Below are 14,343 nucleotides of genomic sequence, written 5' to 3' on the forward strand. Positions count from 1 at the left end.
TATATATATATATATATATATATATATATATATATATATATATGCATATGTAAAACTAAATCCAAGTAAAGTGATACGTGACGTGCAAAAATAGTGCATAAATGTCACTTACAGAGGGGGGGTGTCAGAATCACTTGAGGGAGGCGTTATAGAGATTGATGACCACAGGCAGAAATGATTTCCTGTGGTGCTCTGTGGTGCATCTGGGTAAGAGGAGTCTTTTGCTGAAGAAGCTCGTCTGCTGGAACACTGTGTCATGGAGAGGATGTGAGTCATTGTCTAAGATGGACTGAAACCTGGATAGCATCCTCCTCTCTGCCACGCACGTCAGAGTGTCCAGTTGCTCCCCCACAACATCACTGGCCCTCCTGATCAGTTTGTTCAGTCTATTTTTGTCAGCGACCCTCAACCCACTGCCCCAGCATGTGACAGCAAAGAAAAGCGTGCTAGCAACAACTGACTCATAAAACATCCTCAGCATCGCCCCACAGATGTTAAAGGACTTCAGCCTCCTCAGGAAGAATAGTCGGCTTTGGCCTTTTTTGTAGACTGCCTCAGTGTTTCTAGTCCAGTCCAACTAGATGCGCAATTCTAAATATTGATAACAGAGTTCACTTATATAAGGTTCAACATGCTTTTGTGATTCAATCCAAAAGTTTGAAAAATATATATATTACTTTTTTACACACACACACACACACACACACACACACACACACACACACACACACACACACACACACACACACACACACAAAAACATATTCACACATAAATTCCAGCTTGTAGGAAGAGGGAAGTGTCCATAGGCTGCACCTCATGTTCCCTCACTAGTTGGGTTCACATATATTTGTGCATCAATTCAAAATGGTATGGAGCCAGTGAGTCTGGGTGCAATGCTGAGATACAATGATCTGTAAGTACAGGACAATGGAAGCACTAGCAATCTAAGAAGACTGAAAGTACCCAGTTTAAACCCAACAGCCTGCCACTCTGGTTTCGTGAGCAAGACCCTTGGCTCCAGATTGGTCTGTCTTTCCCCCTGAGAGAGTTAAACCAGAGGTTTAGTTTCTTTGTAATGTACATTTACAGTGACAATAAAGATAGTTGTCCCATAAAGAATAGAAGATATGTGTTTGGCTCCATAAATCATGCCGATGAACTAAAGGCTGCCTCTAAAACAACCTGGCAAATGAGATCCAATCCTCCATAAAGCTTGTCAACACAAGGAAGGATAAAGTGTTCTTAAAACTTTTTGGTTGACGGCTGTGCTGACTTTGGACTCCTGCAGTGTCCAAAGTCATATGTTTGCTGATGATATTTAGCTTTTAGTGCAGGACAGCACCCAAACACTCTGTTGTGGTAATTTCTGCTGCTACCTTCAACAGAACCTGAAAGGTTCGATTGTTTCCTGACACACTCTCACACAGTCACACCTATTCTAAGGCCTTTTATATATTTTTTATTTTAACCAACATAGACAAAAAACACCTATCGTGTACACTTTGGAGTCTCCAACTCCAGGCCCTCGCAAGCACCGGATACCCAGATGTCGTATCTGTCAAATACCCCTGCTGCGGCAGCTGCAAACCTTACTAACTCGAGAACAACACAGAGTCTCACACTCTAACGCATACAATACCCAGATGCCATATCCGTCAACAAGACTTGATCTCGTCAAATATTCTTGCGATTACAGCTGTAACTTAAATGGTCCTAGACCAACTTTTGATCAAAAGCTTCAGGCCTACCTTTGTCGTGTAGAATCAGTTCCTCTGGAGCCGTCACCAAGATGCCCAGGGCAGGGTTGGACCAAACTGGCCCCGTCCGGCGAAGGGAGGACGGCTGTCGACAGATTGTTGGCCTTGGTCCCACACGGTCCTGGACAATTGGATCTTGACTCCCGGGTTTCGGCACCAAAAATGTTGTGTTCGTGAATAGTTTTTTTCTTAAGAAGAACTGAAATACAGACTTATTGATACTATTCCTGCAGGAAGGAGAGACAGTTGAACCCCAGACTCAAACACACTGTCTCCCACTGGACCTCCTCTGCAGAGCGTTTATTAACAGAACGTGACACATGGTTACAAACAGAGTATTGTTCTGACAGAACAATTGATCAGTTCATGAAGACAGAATGCTCCATCAGAATGACAAGGCAGGATGGTCTCCTGACTGGATCATGAGACAGGAGTGGAGCATCCCCTTGCACAAATGTTTCATAAGCACACATTAATATTATAATCATCATTGAATAAACCCAACACCCAGCTGTGGGAAGATCTGAACACCTGTGCCACCAAAATAATAAATAAAATATAAACCGTTAACTTAACCTCTTACATGGACTATGTATTGTTCAAAATACTTAAATCCCTAAAGTATCTAGAACTTAAAAGCTTTTTCATCCATGCATTTTAATTCAGTATATTTGAGAATATTTGCGACAACTTTCTGCTTTGTTGGACAGATGAGTAACTTATATTGCACTTTTTAGGAGCCCAAAAGTATGAGAAAACAGTTGAGAACCAATCAGATAACCATGGATGTGACTGAAAAAAAAAGGCATTTAAAACAGAAAGCCAGCAATTAAAATATTAGTTTTATAAGCAGCTTACTGAGTCATAATTAAGTGCATCAATAAAACATCACACCACTATGGTTGCAGTGTTGACTGTAATGGTTACAGAAAAAGTACTGTTGCATTATGAGCCTGTGATTGCTTCGGCCTCTTTGTAGACAGGAGAGTATTAAGTTTTACCACAATGATTTACACAGGGAATAAGGAAAGAGATAATGGAGCAGCTCAAGAATGAGGAACTTATTATCGAACACATAAAAAAGAAAAAGCCAAAACTCACAAAGAACACAGTAATAAAAAAATAAAATAAAATAAACACAATAACACTCAGGGTTGCAACAGAACCAGCAGCTTCTCTCGAATGACCTTTTATTTAGCTTTTCTTGATTTAGCTTTTCTTGTTTTTGGTCTAGAAATGGTCGAGCTGAGGAAGGCCAAAGAGCTTAATGACCGTTTGGACCTTGAGATCAGAGCCTTGAGAAACAGAGTCCGCTCCCTGGATGCAGAGAAAAACTCCCTGAAGAAGACGGTGAGATGCTTCCTCAGATAACATATTTTACATAAATTAGCAGTGGGCAAAATTACCTGTGTGCTCTCTGTGTTATATTCGTTTTTGAAAATGACCAGGCGTCTTGTATTGCTCACACACTTTCATTCCAGACTCTTTTTCATAGGTCTCTTCACCCAGGTTTCACAAAGGTGTGCCAAACAGACCTCTTTTATGTTTTCACATAAAAGCTGAGTTCGCCAACTAGTGGACCTAAACATAATTCATTCATCACATCCTCCTTTAAGAATGTTACAAAAGAACCCTGTCAAAAAATAACTATATGCATTTTATGAGACTGATAAAGCACAATTAAAACATGAATCACAAGATTCAGACATTACAACGTGTTTTCTCTCTTTTTCTTTTTCAGTCTATCAGGTTTTTTTCACTGTGTAGCTCATAACTCTGAGCTGGTAAGCTGGGATTGTCTGAAGTGTTGGCATTCCAGTTTTCTGCTGGTATTCTTCATGTGCTCATATATAGCCACAACAGCCACTGTTACAAACATAACAATGACAAAAAAATTGGACTACGGTGTATTTCATGCATATAAACAGCTTCAAAACATATTTTTTAATTAACACTAAAAAGTAGAAAACGAATAACACGACTTTCAAATAAATCTTCCACAACTTAGAAGAATCGCTAGCTAGAAAGTCCATTCACTGCCAGGGTTGTCATATCTGTGTGTTTCCAGCCCAAAATCTGTTTGGAACCCTTCCACTTTAATAAAAAAAGACAGCATAAACTCCTCTGAGCCATCTGTTAAAACTGTGAACCTATGAAGCAACTAATGCAGAATGCAGTGATGTGTTATTACAACAATAGTGAGTATCTGACTGCAGCATTACAGACAGTGCAGGATCAAATAAAGGGACTATAATAGGCAGACCTTATTTTCAAAGTAATTCATGGGTCATATATTAAACAGTCTATCAGGCTATTTTTTTTATTAATTTTTAAATAATATTTATACGTTACTACAAGGTTCTACTAGATGCTATGTCATTATCATAATCGTATTTATTGCAACTGTCATTGTTGAGGCAGTGTTTATTACCAGTATATCACCAATAAATGTCAGCATTGCAGTGTAAACACATGAAATACGATAAATGTTGTAAGCTATTGCATTTTGTAGAATATCTTTATTAAATGTTTTGATTTAATTGAATAGTCTAAAAAGTAGTCAAATGTAAAAGTACTAAAATTGCAATAAGAGAAACTTTGCTGTAGTGGTATCAACAATAGAACTTACTTATGGGAGGTCAGAAAAGCCAATCTCAGTGTACAAATGGTGCTAGCTGACTCAGACTTGCAATATTATTCAGACATAGCAGCTACAACAGACTTAAACCAAGGCAACCTGAGTTTTTAAGCACATGGAGACCCATCCCTCCCTTTAGTTGCCCAAGTTTTTGTTTAGTGTGGGTTGTCTACTTGGTCACCTGAATCCATATAAACCTATTTTGTAATATCTCTGAATTGAGTTTCAATTCTGAAACTGTAGCCCTAACACTCAGTTCAATGCTGGTTTCTCTATTTTGACAAAAGAAGGCTTCCCTTAGCCCTTTTTCAAACCATCTGTTTTCTGTTTATGAAACCTGAATGTTATTGTCATCAAAACTGCATCCTTTGTTTTGAGATGTAAAGTGTTCTGCTGAAATACACCTCAAGCTTCTGTCTTCCATTCGCTATTGCATTGAATCCATGCAGATGCACTGAGCATCATGTACAATGCCGTTCAGCTTTTGTCTGGGTTTTTGGCCTTTGGGTGAACCACTCTTTGTCTCAGGTGTTGGCTTTGAAATTCCCCAACAGGTTGTATCATGGAAAATTCCTCCTTAGTTTTTTCAGAAACTCCTGGAATGTGAGTGTTTTTATGTCCTTGTGTCTTCTCCTCTTTGTTTAAGATCTGCTGTTTTTTTATGCCTGATTTGTTGGCTGACTTAACAAAGCCCCAGCTTTGGTTATGACATGCTTGAAGTGATTTCCTAACAACTTGTTTTCTTTCTATTTCTCTCCATTGGTTGCAATTTGCTCCTCCCTCTCTTTTTCTTAAGACAGTGAAGACATTGATCCTTGTGTGCAGGTTTCTGGTTAACCTTGTGGTTGAAACTCCCATCCTCTTCAATGTGCAGACAAGATTTATGCGTAGATGTTAAAAATGTCAGGTTCTCTCTAATTTAAACCTCCAACCCGTACAGAAGATCATTTACACGGGCATTAACATGGCTATGATTCATCTGTGCTGGATTTTTTTGTGGAGGTGTTTTAATTAAAAATTAAAATTAAGATATGGGAGATGTTAAGGATAAGAAGAAAATAAAATAATTCAACTTTTTTGTCGTTACAATGTCACAAGTACAAAGCAAGGAAATTCACCCTCTGCATTTAACCCTTCCCCTTGGGGAGCAATGGGCTAAGGGTTAAGGGTCTTGCTCAGGGACCAACAATGGCAGTCTGGGGGAGTGTGTTACCGAGGCGCAAGGCTCTAACCACTAGGCCACCACTCCCCTATAAAAAAAATTAAGTGGGTCTTTCTTTACATAGCCCAGCAGCAGTGCTCAGTGACTAAACACTAAATATTGTTGTAACCCATGCAGTATCATGTCAAAATCGGATGCCTGTGGTTTCAGCTTCCAATCATCTACAATTTGGTCCTGGAACTTATTACAAAAAAATTACATAAGTATACTCATTGTAATTTATATACTGTAGCCTAAAGCAATGGCCTAGCCTTTACACAACAAACACTTCAACAACCCAGGAGAACAATAGGTGGGTCTTTGAAATGTAAAAGTTTGGAATGTGCCAAGAAAGATGGACCCCTATGCTGCTTGAAAACACCACAGTCCAACTACAGATTGCTGGGACCTTAGAGCTGGACTAAGACTCCTGGATAGATGTTGAGATGTCCTCAAGCCTGTTTTTTTAAAATCTAAATACCATTTGTCTATTTATGGAGATAGAAAGAGGTGGTTTTATTTTTTAATACAACCTCACAGTGACATGACATGATTTTCCTTGATGGCAAAATGTTTAATTTAGTTTTTCTATTTGTAATTAATAAAAAAAACCAAACATCATCTCTAAACTATCCATTAGTAGGTCAATTCAACCTCATATAGACAGTCCAAATATCTAAACATCTTTTGGAAAATTGTGGTCTTGAAGGCTAATTACACAGGTAAAACTGAACATCTTAAATTGGAAATTATTTGGAGCGTTGAGCTCAATTTTTTTGTCAACGATTGGCTGACATACATTTGTATGGAGCAATTCTCTACATCTCCTTGGAAACTGCTTGTCCTGTTATTGATATGATATAATATATTCTCTAATTGGGAAGTGAAAAATAAATGCTGTTGTCTGTTTTCAACAGGGTGGAGAAGCTGAGCTTACAGATAACGACAGATTGCGCAAATTGTGCAAGAACAAGTAACTGCAAAGACTGTCTATAGAAAATAAGGAGGGATGTTTAAGTAAATAAAAGCTGATGGAGAAGAGACTTCTAAACCTTATTTTACAGAAAAATGTTTGTGACAGCACAATCCCTGCCTCTTCATTTTTTTAGCGTAAGCAGTTTTCTGAATATTTATTATTTAATATTTCGTATACACTCCAGACATTTCAAGAGATTGACAAAAAAATTTTTTTTGAAATCTGAATTTTCATACAAAATATCAGATATCATCTTACCCTCAGGTTGAATATCTTTAAGAGATAAAGATGCAGTTAGAGTTGGCCTTGTGAAACCTTAATGGTTCTTACAGAGTTCAGATTTTTTTCTGAACTGTGAAGTTTAACTTATTTGAGAAAGAGGTCAAAAAGGAAATCTAGTAAAGTAAAGAAAAAAAGGAAAAAGGAAAGAATTTTAAACATGTCGAAATTAGACTGGCAAAAATGTTCAGCTGATAACAGCAAGTCTGAGCAGTGTACAGCAATAGACTCTTTTTTGTATCCTATTGAGCTTTTAACCACCATGTGTCGTGAAACACATTAGATTTGAAGATTTTGGCAGCCTTTTGCCAATTAAGCATTAAAGTAACAATCTAAGGTCCATAGGGAAGAAGGGACACTTAAAGGCCAGTGTTAGTAGCTGTAGTCATGCTAACTTATTGATTAAAGGAAGTATGTCTAGGCATAGGCACCATTAGTCTTCAAGCCTATACAGTCCCATTAAAAGCTGTTTAACCCTTGCAGATGTATTCTCTTGTTGCTCTTTCTGGTAGGTGCTGGCAACATCACCTAGCAAAATTTTATGTCAAACAAAGACAACCCAAGTAAAACTTTTAGATGTTAACCCAATTATTCTTGGCTGTGGTGTACCCTTCATCTATTGCTATGAAATATTCATCACAAACTGATGGTCAAACATTTGCTCTCTGTTAAAGACCCAGTCCGGAAGCTATAAAACAGCCACAGACCATAACACTACCATCATATTTGACAATAAATGTGTTTTTTCTAGATGTTAAAGGATTCAGGCCTCCAGGTTCTTAAATTGTCTTGTCCATCATCAAAACCCTTTATCATTTACAATAAACACAACTGGTATTATTGAATTTCCCAATCTCTTGTCTTTTTTAGCCCAGGAGAACCTATATTATTTGGGTTGATGAAATCTGCCAAGACGTAAAAATAATCTTTTCACATAATTCACCTTATGCAAAAGGTGCCAGAGATGAGTCAACAGGCATATAAGAAACCTAATTATAGTCTATTACCCTTATAAAAGCAATGCTTCAGCTTAGGAAAATTACCAAAGCAAAACCACAGGGGTAAACCTTATAGAGATATCTAGTTACAACTGGATTTTCTTGCAGAACAAGGGGTTGCAGACCTAACCCTTTCAGACAAGCTTTCTTCTCATGACTATCCAATTCATGCTGTCATCCTTTTGTTAAACTTGTCAAACTGACACTTTAATGAATTTCAGATGAGCGGTTATATGATCCATGCACCCTTCAATAATCTTATGGACCATTCTGGAAAACTACTAAGTCTATCTTTCTGTTGATGTTTTGTTTATGTGGTTTCACAGGAATGTCCTGGCTGTTTGAAAGCAAGGAATGCTTTGCTGTGTGATCAAGATGAGCATGAGAATTTACAGAGGGAGATCTGTGAAGCCCTTAATTGTGTTGATGAAGAGCGAAGGTAACAGTCCCTTACTGTTTTTTAAAACACAGCATTCAAAACATGCATTTTGGGAAATGTTGGGAAGTTGTTTTTTATTATGCCACAAAACCTAAAATCAAAACTCCAGCCCCCAGCAGCTGGTGTCCAACACAGCTGTTTTAAAGGTTTATATTACCTAAGTTCTTCAAAAACCCGGTAATAAACCTCCTTTGCTTCAGGTGGATCTAAAACAAGCATGCCACCACCTTTTAAGGGCTATTTTTAAACACGGCTTTCAGTGGTGGGAAGTAACAAACTAAATTTACTTGCTTGTTGTATTTAAATACCTTTTTTCAGTATTTTTACTTGGATATACCGATAATTTTCACTTTACTACATTTCAAAGTCAAATAGTGTACTTTTTACTCCACTACATTTTGAGGAAGCTGTTAGTTACCTGTTCGTTTTAGCTCATCTTAGCTTTGTAATCTCCAGTTGCCGTTCTTCTTTCTTGAAATCCAATTTCAACATGCGGCTAGCAGCCCTCAGGACTGAATCTGGACACCAGTGTCTTAGAGATTTTCATGACATTCCACAAATGTAAGGAACTGAGGGAAGATATTATTGGTAGTTTATACATTTTATTAAGGCGTTAGTTGTCGCCTTGTGGCCAATTTGTTCAGTAAGATGAGTTCTTACATCAGAGTTTCTGTTTCTCTGTGGTAATAGATTCAACCTATTCCATAGTGAAAGTGAGGAGAATCAAGACAATGATAAACAAAGTCAAGTGTTTTGTTTTTTTTTTTTTTACTTTTTCAACTTTGTTGGAATCCCTCAGCATCTTCACCAAGCCTTATGAGGCAATCACTGTGGAAATGCAGATCTTCACCAGCATACTCTGAAAATTATACAGAAATGGACTGATATTACAATATTTTATATGTATTTTTGAATACTTAAGTACTTTTAAATGCATGTACTTTTGAATACTTAATTAAACGAGTGCCAAAGAAATAATTGTATTCTTGTCAATAACTTTTCTAATTGCAGCTTTTTTCTGTGTGAATCTCTCCTGGTGATGCCAGAGCCTATGTTTTCAAGGGGTTAAATGGCCCTGGAAGGGTCTCCCAAGGCAAAATGTCTCTTGGTAAAGGTCATACAAAGAGCAATTCAAGATGCCCTAAAGCTTGGATTAGCCTGTGCTAATCAGATTCTACCCCCAGGAAACCTTCTCTCAGATTCCGAGGAAGACGGGGGGACATGGATTCTGAGTGGATTATGTTGTCTATCTATATTATGTGTGTGACTCCCCGTTGCTCTGGCAGTGAGGTCTGCGGTGCTTGTCGTGAAAACAATCCCAGAACCAGTGTTGGACAATTGTACTAAGTGATGCTGTCAAGCTGAAAAAGGAGTTCTATTTATTCTGGCTGGATTGTGGAACTCTTGAGGCAGCAAGCCCAGGTGGTCAAAGAGGCAAAAACTCTGGCCTGGGAAAGCAGTGGGAAGCAGTGCTTTGTTAACAGTGTTTTTAGTGGGAGTGGGACTTTGTCGGACATTGTACAGTAAGAAAAACTTCAGAGATCTCCTCCATGGTGGAGGAAGAGATGTTGAGCTTGGGGTAGGACAGGCATGAAAACAAAGTTGGGGGCCCTTTATAAACGACTATCCAGTCCCTGTACAAACAAAGCAGGAGTTTGGTCTACATTGCTACCATCGAGTTGTACTTGTTTGCGGTGCTTGTCCAACTGCAACAGTGCTTCCCACTGTAACCGCTCTGGTTCATAACCTTTTTGAAGAGTATTTCTAGTTGCAGCCAAGGGCCAAAAGGGGTCCGGTTTGGGGACCAGCAGATTTGATACCTGCTTTTATGACGTTGTTCTGCTGGCTCCATCCTGCCAAGAACTACAACATGCAGTGAAGCGGTTCGCAAACAAGTGTAAAGCTGGCAGGAGGAGAATAAGTTCCCCCAAGTCCTTAGCTATGGTTACCGACCAGAAAAGTGTGCCTTGTCCCCTTCAGGTTTGAAGAGAGCTGCTGGTTCAAGTATCTTGGGGGAGAAGGGAGCGAAAGTTGGATAGTAATGATTTGGCTTTGTTAGCTAGCTGCTTTATTAAGACAATGGTCCTAGTAGCTAGGAGAGATGAAACAGTGCTCAACAGCTCACTCATTGGTGAAATTCCCCTAATTGCTCTTTTAACTGTACTATTAATACAAACTGTATATTACCCAAATTATATAAAGCACTGGAGTAAACTCTTCTATGACTTGGAGAAAAATAGAATAAGAGGAGACAGACTAAACAGAAAAGCATCAAACCTATTTACTGAAGAATTAACTAAAACATATTTTCAAGAGTCTCAAAGAAACAAATTAAATGTTTGATGCAATTTAATCAAACTTCCCAGCTATTTTGTGAAATGTATATAATTGTATGATAAAAAGGCATTTTCATCATTTTAATACAAAACTTTGTCCATGTTCTTTATTCAGTAAGTACCACAATATGAAAGACAAATTTATGGAAAAACTGTGCCGAGCCAAACAGAAACTGGACGAGGAAACAGTATGGCGTGATAAGAGAATAAGCAACCTGGAGAGAGAGTTGTCTCTGTGCTACCACTCCATGAAAAAGGTCAGTCTGCAGGTTTCTCTCTATTTTCTGTGCAGCAGCTGGAATTTAGAAGTTATTGCATTTAAGTTTTTAGTTAACTGATTATTGTATTTAATCCTATTGTTTCCACATCATTTGTTAACCCTTTAACTGTCTTCTCAACCTCCAACCTGCATTTTGGTCAACCATTTTTCTTGACCAGGCCGTTAAAGAGTTAACTCTGAAGCTGGTAATCCGAAACTTTGTGAGGGATGTTGTAGGGCTGGGCGATAATTCAATAACGATATATATCGAACGATAGACGTGTGGCGCAATAGAAAAAAAGAGAGTCGATAAAAGTTCGATAAAAAAACGCAGTTTTCCTTCTTTCTCATTGTAGCCTAGCATGTAGGTTTATGCTAATCACTACTTCCTCCCAACCAATCACAATCGCGGACCCAGGCACGCCGTCACAAAGCGCCGACCTCTCAAACCACAACACAGAGCACATGAAGATGTCACAGCAAGGAGAGGCGGTGGAAATTGTTCCAAAGAAAGGTTTTTGTAGGTCGCCAGTTTGGCAGTATTTCGGTCATGGCAAGTCGGACAAAAAACAAACCACAGTCATCTGTAAAATGTGTAGGGAACCAGTGAAAACTAAGTCTGATAACGCAACCAACTTTTTTTTTAATCATCTCAGCCGCTCACAGCCGCAGGAGTACAAGCTGTGTAGGCCCCGGCGCTGCTCTCCTCCAAGGAATCTTCGGGAAAATATATATATATTTTCAGTTCTGGGCAGTTTCCCACGTAGTTCTAACAATTGAGAGAAAAATGCTGAGGGGCCAGCAACTTCAAATTAATAACTCAGGTTAAAGCAGGAATGCGGGTGGCGGCCGGGGGGGTTGGTGGGTCCATTTATTTATTTGTTACATTTCTGGTCACTTTAGTTTATTCTTTGTCAGCATTTAACAACTCAGGTCTCTTAAGTTATTTTTCTTTAAAACAATTCTGCTATGGTTAAAAAAGTTGGTTAAATAAAGATTTAATTAGAAGTCTGTGTTTGTGTTCTTTATTATAATTAAATCATTTAGCAATATCATAAAATGTCCAGGCAGAGCTGCACATAAAATATGGTTTCAAATTTTTTCAATAATTATCGATATCGATCAATATGCATTTTTTTTTATCGATAAGCTTTTTTTCTATATCGCCCAGCCCTAGGATGTTGTAATATTATTTTTTTGGAATGCAGTTTCCTTTCTAAAACAGTTTCCATTATAATGTTCACTGCTCAAAAAAATTAAGGGAACACTTTTAAAACACATCAGATCTCAATGGAGCAAAACATCATGCTGTTTATTTTTACTGATATGGACTGGGTGATGTGTTAGGAATAACAGGATGCCACATCATTTGATGGAAATGAAAATTATCAACCTACAGAGGGATGAATTCAAAGACACCCCAAAAATCACAGTGAAAATTATACACGTGCATGTATGCGTGCCTGACAACGTCGGAGCATGCTCCTAATGAGACGACGGATTGCGTCCTGGGGCATCTCCTCCCAGATCTGGACCAGGGCATCACTGAGCTCCTGGACAGTCTGAGGTGCAACCTGGCGGCATCCGATCGAAACACAATGTCCCAGAGGTGTTCTATTTGATTTAGGTCAGGCGAGTGTGGGGGCCAATCAATGGTATAAGTTCCTTCATCCTCCAGGAACTGCCTGCATACTCTCGGCACATGAGGCCGGGCATTGTCGTGCACCCACTGCACCAGCATAGGGTCTGACAATGGGTGCAAGGATTTCATCCCAATACCTCATGGCAGTCAGGGTGCTGTTGTCTAGCCTGTATAGGTCTGTGCATCCCTCCATGGATATGCCTCCCCAGACAATCGCTGACCCACCATCAAACCCGGTCATGCTGAACGATGTTACAGGCAGCATAACGTTCTCCACGGCTTCTCCAGACCCTTTCACGTCTGTCACATGAGCTCAGGGTGAACCTGCTCTCATCTGTGAAAAGCACAGGGCGCCAGTGGCGGACTTGCCAAATCCGGTGTTCTGTGGCAAATGCCAATCGAGCTCTTCGATGCCGAGCAGTGAGCACAGGGCCCACTAGAGGACGTCGGGCCCTCAGGCCACCCTCGTGAAGTCTGTTTCTGATTGTTTGGTCAGAGACATTCACACCAGTGACCTGCTGGAGGTCATTTTGTAGGGCTCTGACAGTGCTCCTCCTGCTCCTCATTGCACAAAGGAGCAGATACCAGTACTGCTGATGGCTTGTAGACCTTGTGTCCTCCTGGAGGAGTTGGACTGCCTGCGCAACCTCTGTAGGGTCCAGGTAGCACATCATGCTAACAGTAGTGACAGTGAGCCTAGCCAAATGCAAAACTGGTGAAAAAGAGTCAGAAAAGATGAGGAGGGGAAAAATGTCAGTGGCCTCCACCTGTAAAGCCATTCCTGTTTTGATGGTCATCTCGTTGTTGCCCCTCTAGTGCACCTGTTATTGATTTCATTGACACCAAAGCAGCTGAAGCTGATTAACAACCCCCTCTGCTACTTACCTGACCAAATCAATATCCCAGAAGTGTAATTAACTTGATGCTATACTCGAATTACAAAGTGTTCCTTTAAGTTTTTTGAGTACTGTATATTCTGTGCTATATCCAGTATTTGGCTCTTTTGAGTGCTCAAGTGTAAAGAAATTACTCATAGGTCAAATGATTCCCATTAAGGAGATAAATGTTTATGCAAGCAGGTGTCCGATTCAGGATAATGAATTAAAAAAAACATATATTATTTTTTTTGTTTAGGAGAAAGAAGTTGTAAAGTGCGTAACAACGGAAAATGAAAAGCTACTTTCTGAGAGGCGGAAACTGTTACAACAGCTCAGTGAGGAGGAGGACAACATGAAAAACCTCAAACTAACAGCTTCTTTGACTAAAACCAGGTACTTAACTCACCCAACTTCATGGAATTGTTTTTTTTTTTCATATTTAGAGGGAGTGCCTAAAGCACAGATCAGATATTGCACAGTCAAGGGCTATATATATGAAAATTACAGACACATTTCAATACTAACGCAGATATGGAATCAAATGTGCTGATAAGAGATAATAGTTCTTGCAATGTGAAAGCAGAGAACCTGAGGTGGGAAGAACAATTTGCAGGAAAAAAGAAAGTAAGTTTCGGAACTAAAAATTTTAAAAGGCAAGATCTAAAGAACATAGTCAACCGCAAAGAATTAATGAGAAGACAAAGCCCTGTGAATTCTGACATAATTTTGGTGTTAAAAAATGCATGATATCTACCCAAAGTTTTTATTTTAACATCTGCAACTGATCTCAAATATGCCTCATCCGAACACATATACTCAGGAAGGGTACTACTTTGGCATATCGCCTTATGTTCAGTTGCAAGTAGTACTTTCAATCAATTAAAGCATTGAGATGCAATCAGTTAACCTGACTCCGCCAGATGGATTTGCTCCGCAT

General features: G+C 39.2%; 1 protein-coding gene across 7 annotated transcripts in view; it reads left to right on the top strand.

The window, feature by feature from the left end:
• ccdc30 (coiled-coil domain containing 30) overlaps positions 1-14,343 on the top strand; it is a 37,742-nt gene that overhangs the window by 14,337 nt on the left and 9,062 nt on the right. For all 7 annotated transcript variants that reach the window (XM_015379187.1, XM_015379186.1, XM_015379191.1 and 4 more), the window contains 4 exons: positions 2,995-3,110; positions 8,179-8,291; positions 10,743-10,884; positions 13,663-13,799. In XM_015379187.1, the coding sequence (XP_015234673.1) occupies positions 2,995-3,110; positions 8,179-8,291; positions 10,743-10,884; positions 13,663-13,799 (508 nt within the window). The remainder of the gene's footprint in view (positions 1-2,994; positions 3,111-8,178; positions 8,292-10,742; positions 10,885-13,662; positions 13,800-14,343) is intronic.

The sequence above is a fragment of the Cyprinodon variegatus genome, unplaced genomic scaffold (assembly GCF_000732505.1).
Source record: "Cyprinodon variegatus isolate N-32 unplaced genomic scaffold, C_variegatus-1.0 Scaffold186, whole genome shotgun sequence".
NCBI classification, from domain to species: domain Eukaryota; kingdom Metazoa; phylum Chordata; class Actinopteri; order Cyprinodontiformes; family Cyprinodontidae; genus Cyprinodon; species Cyprinodon variegatus.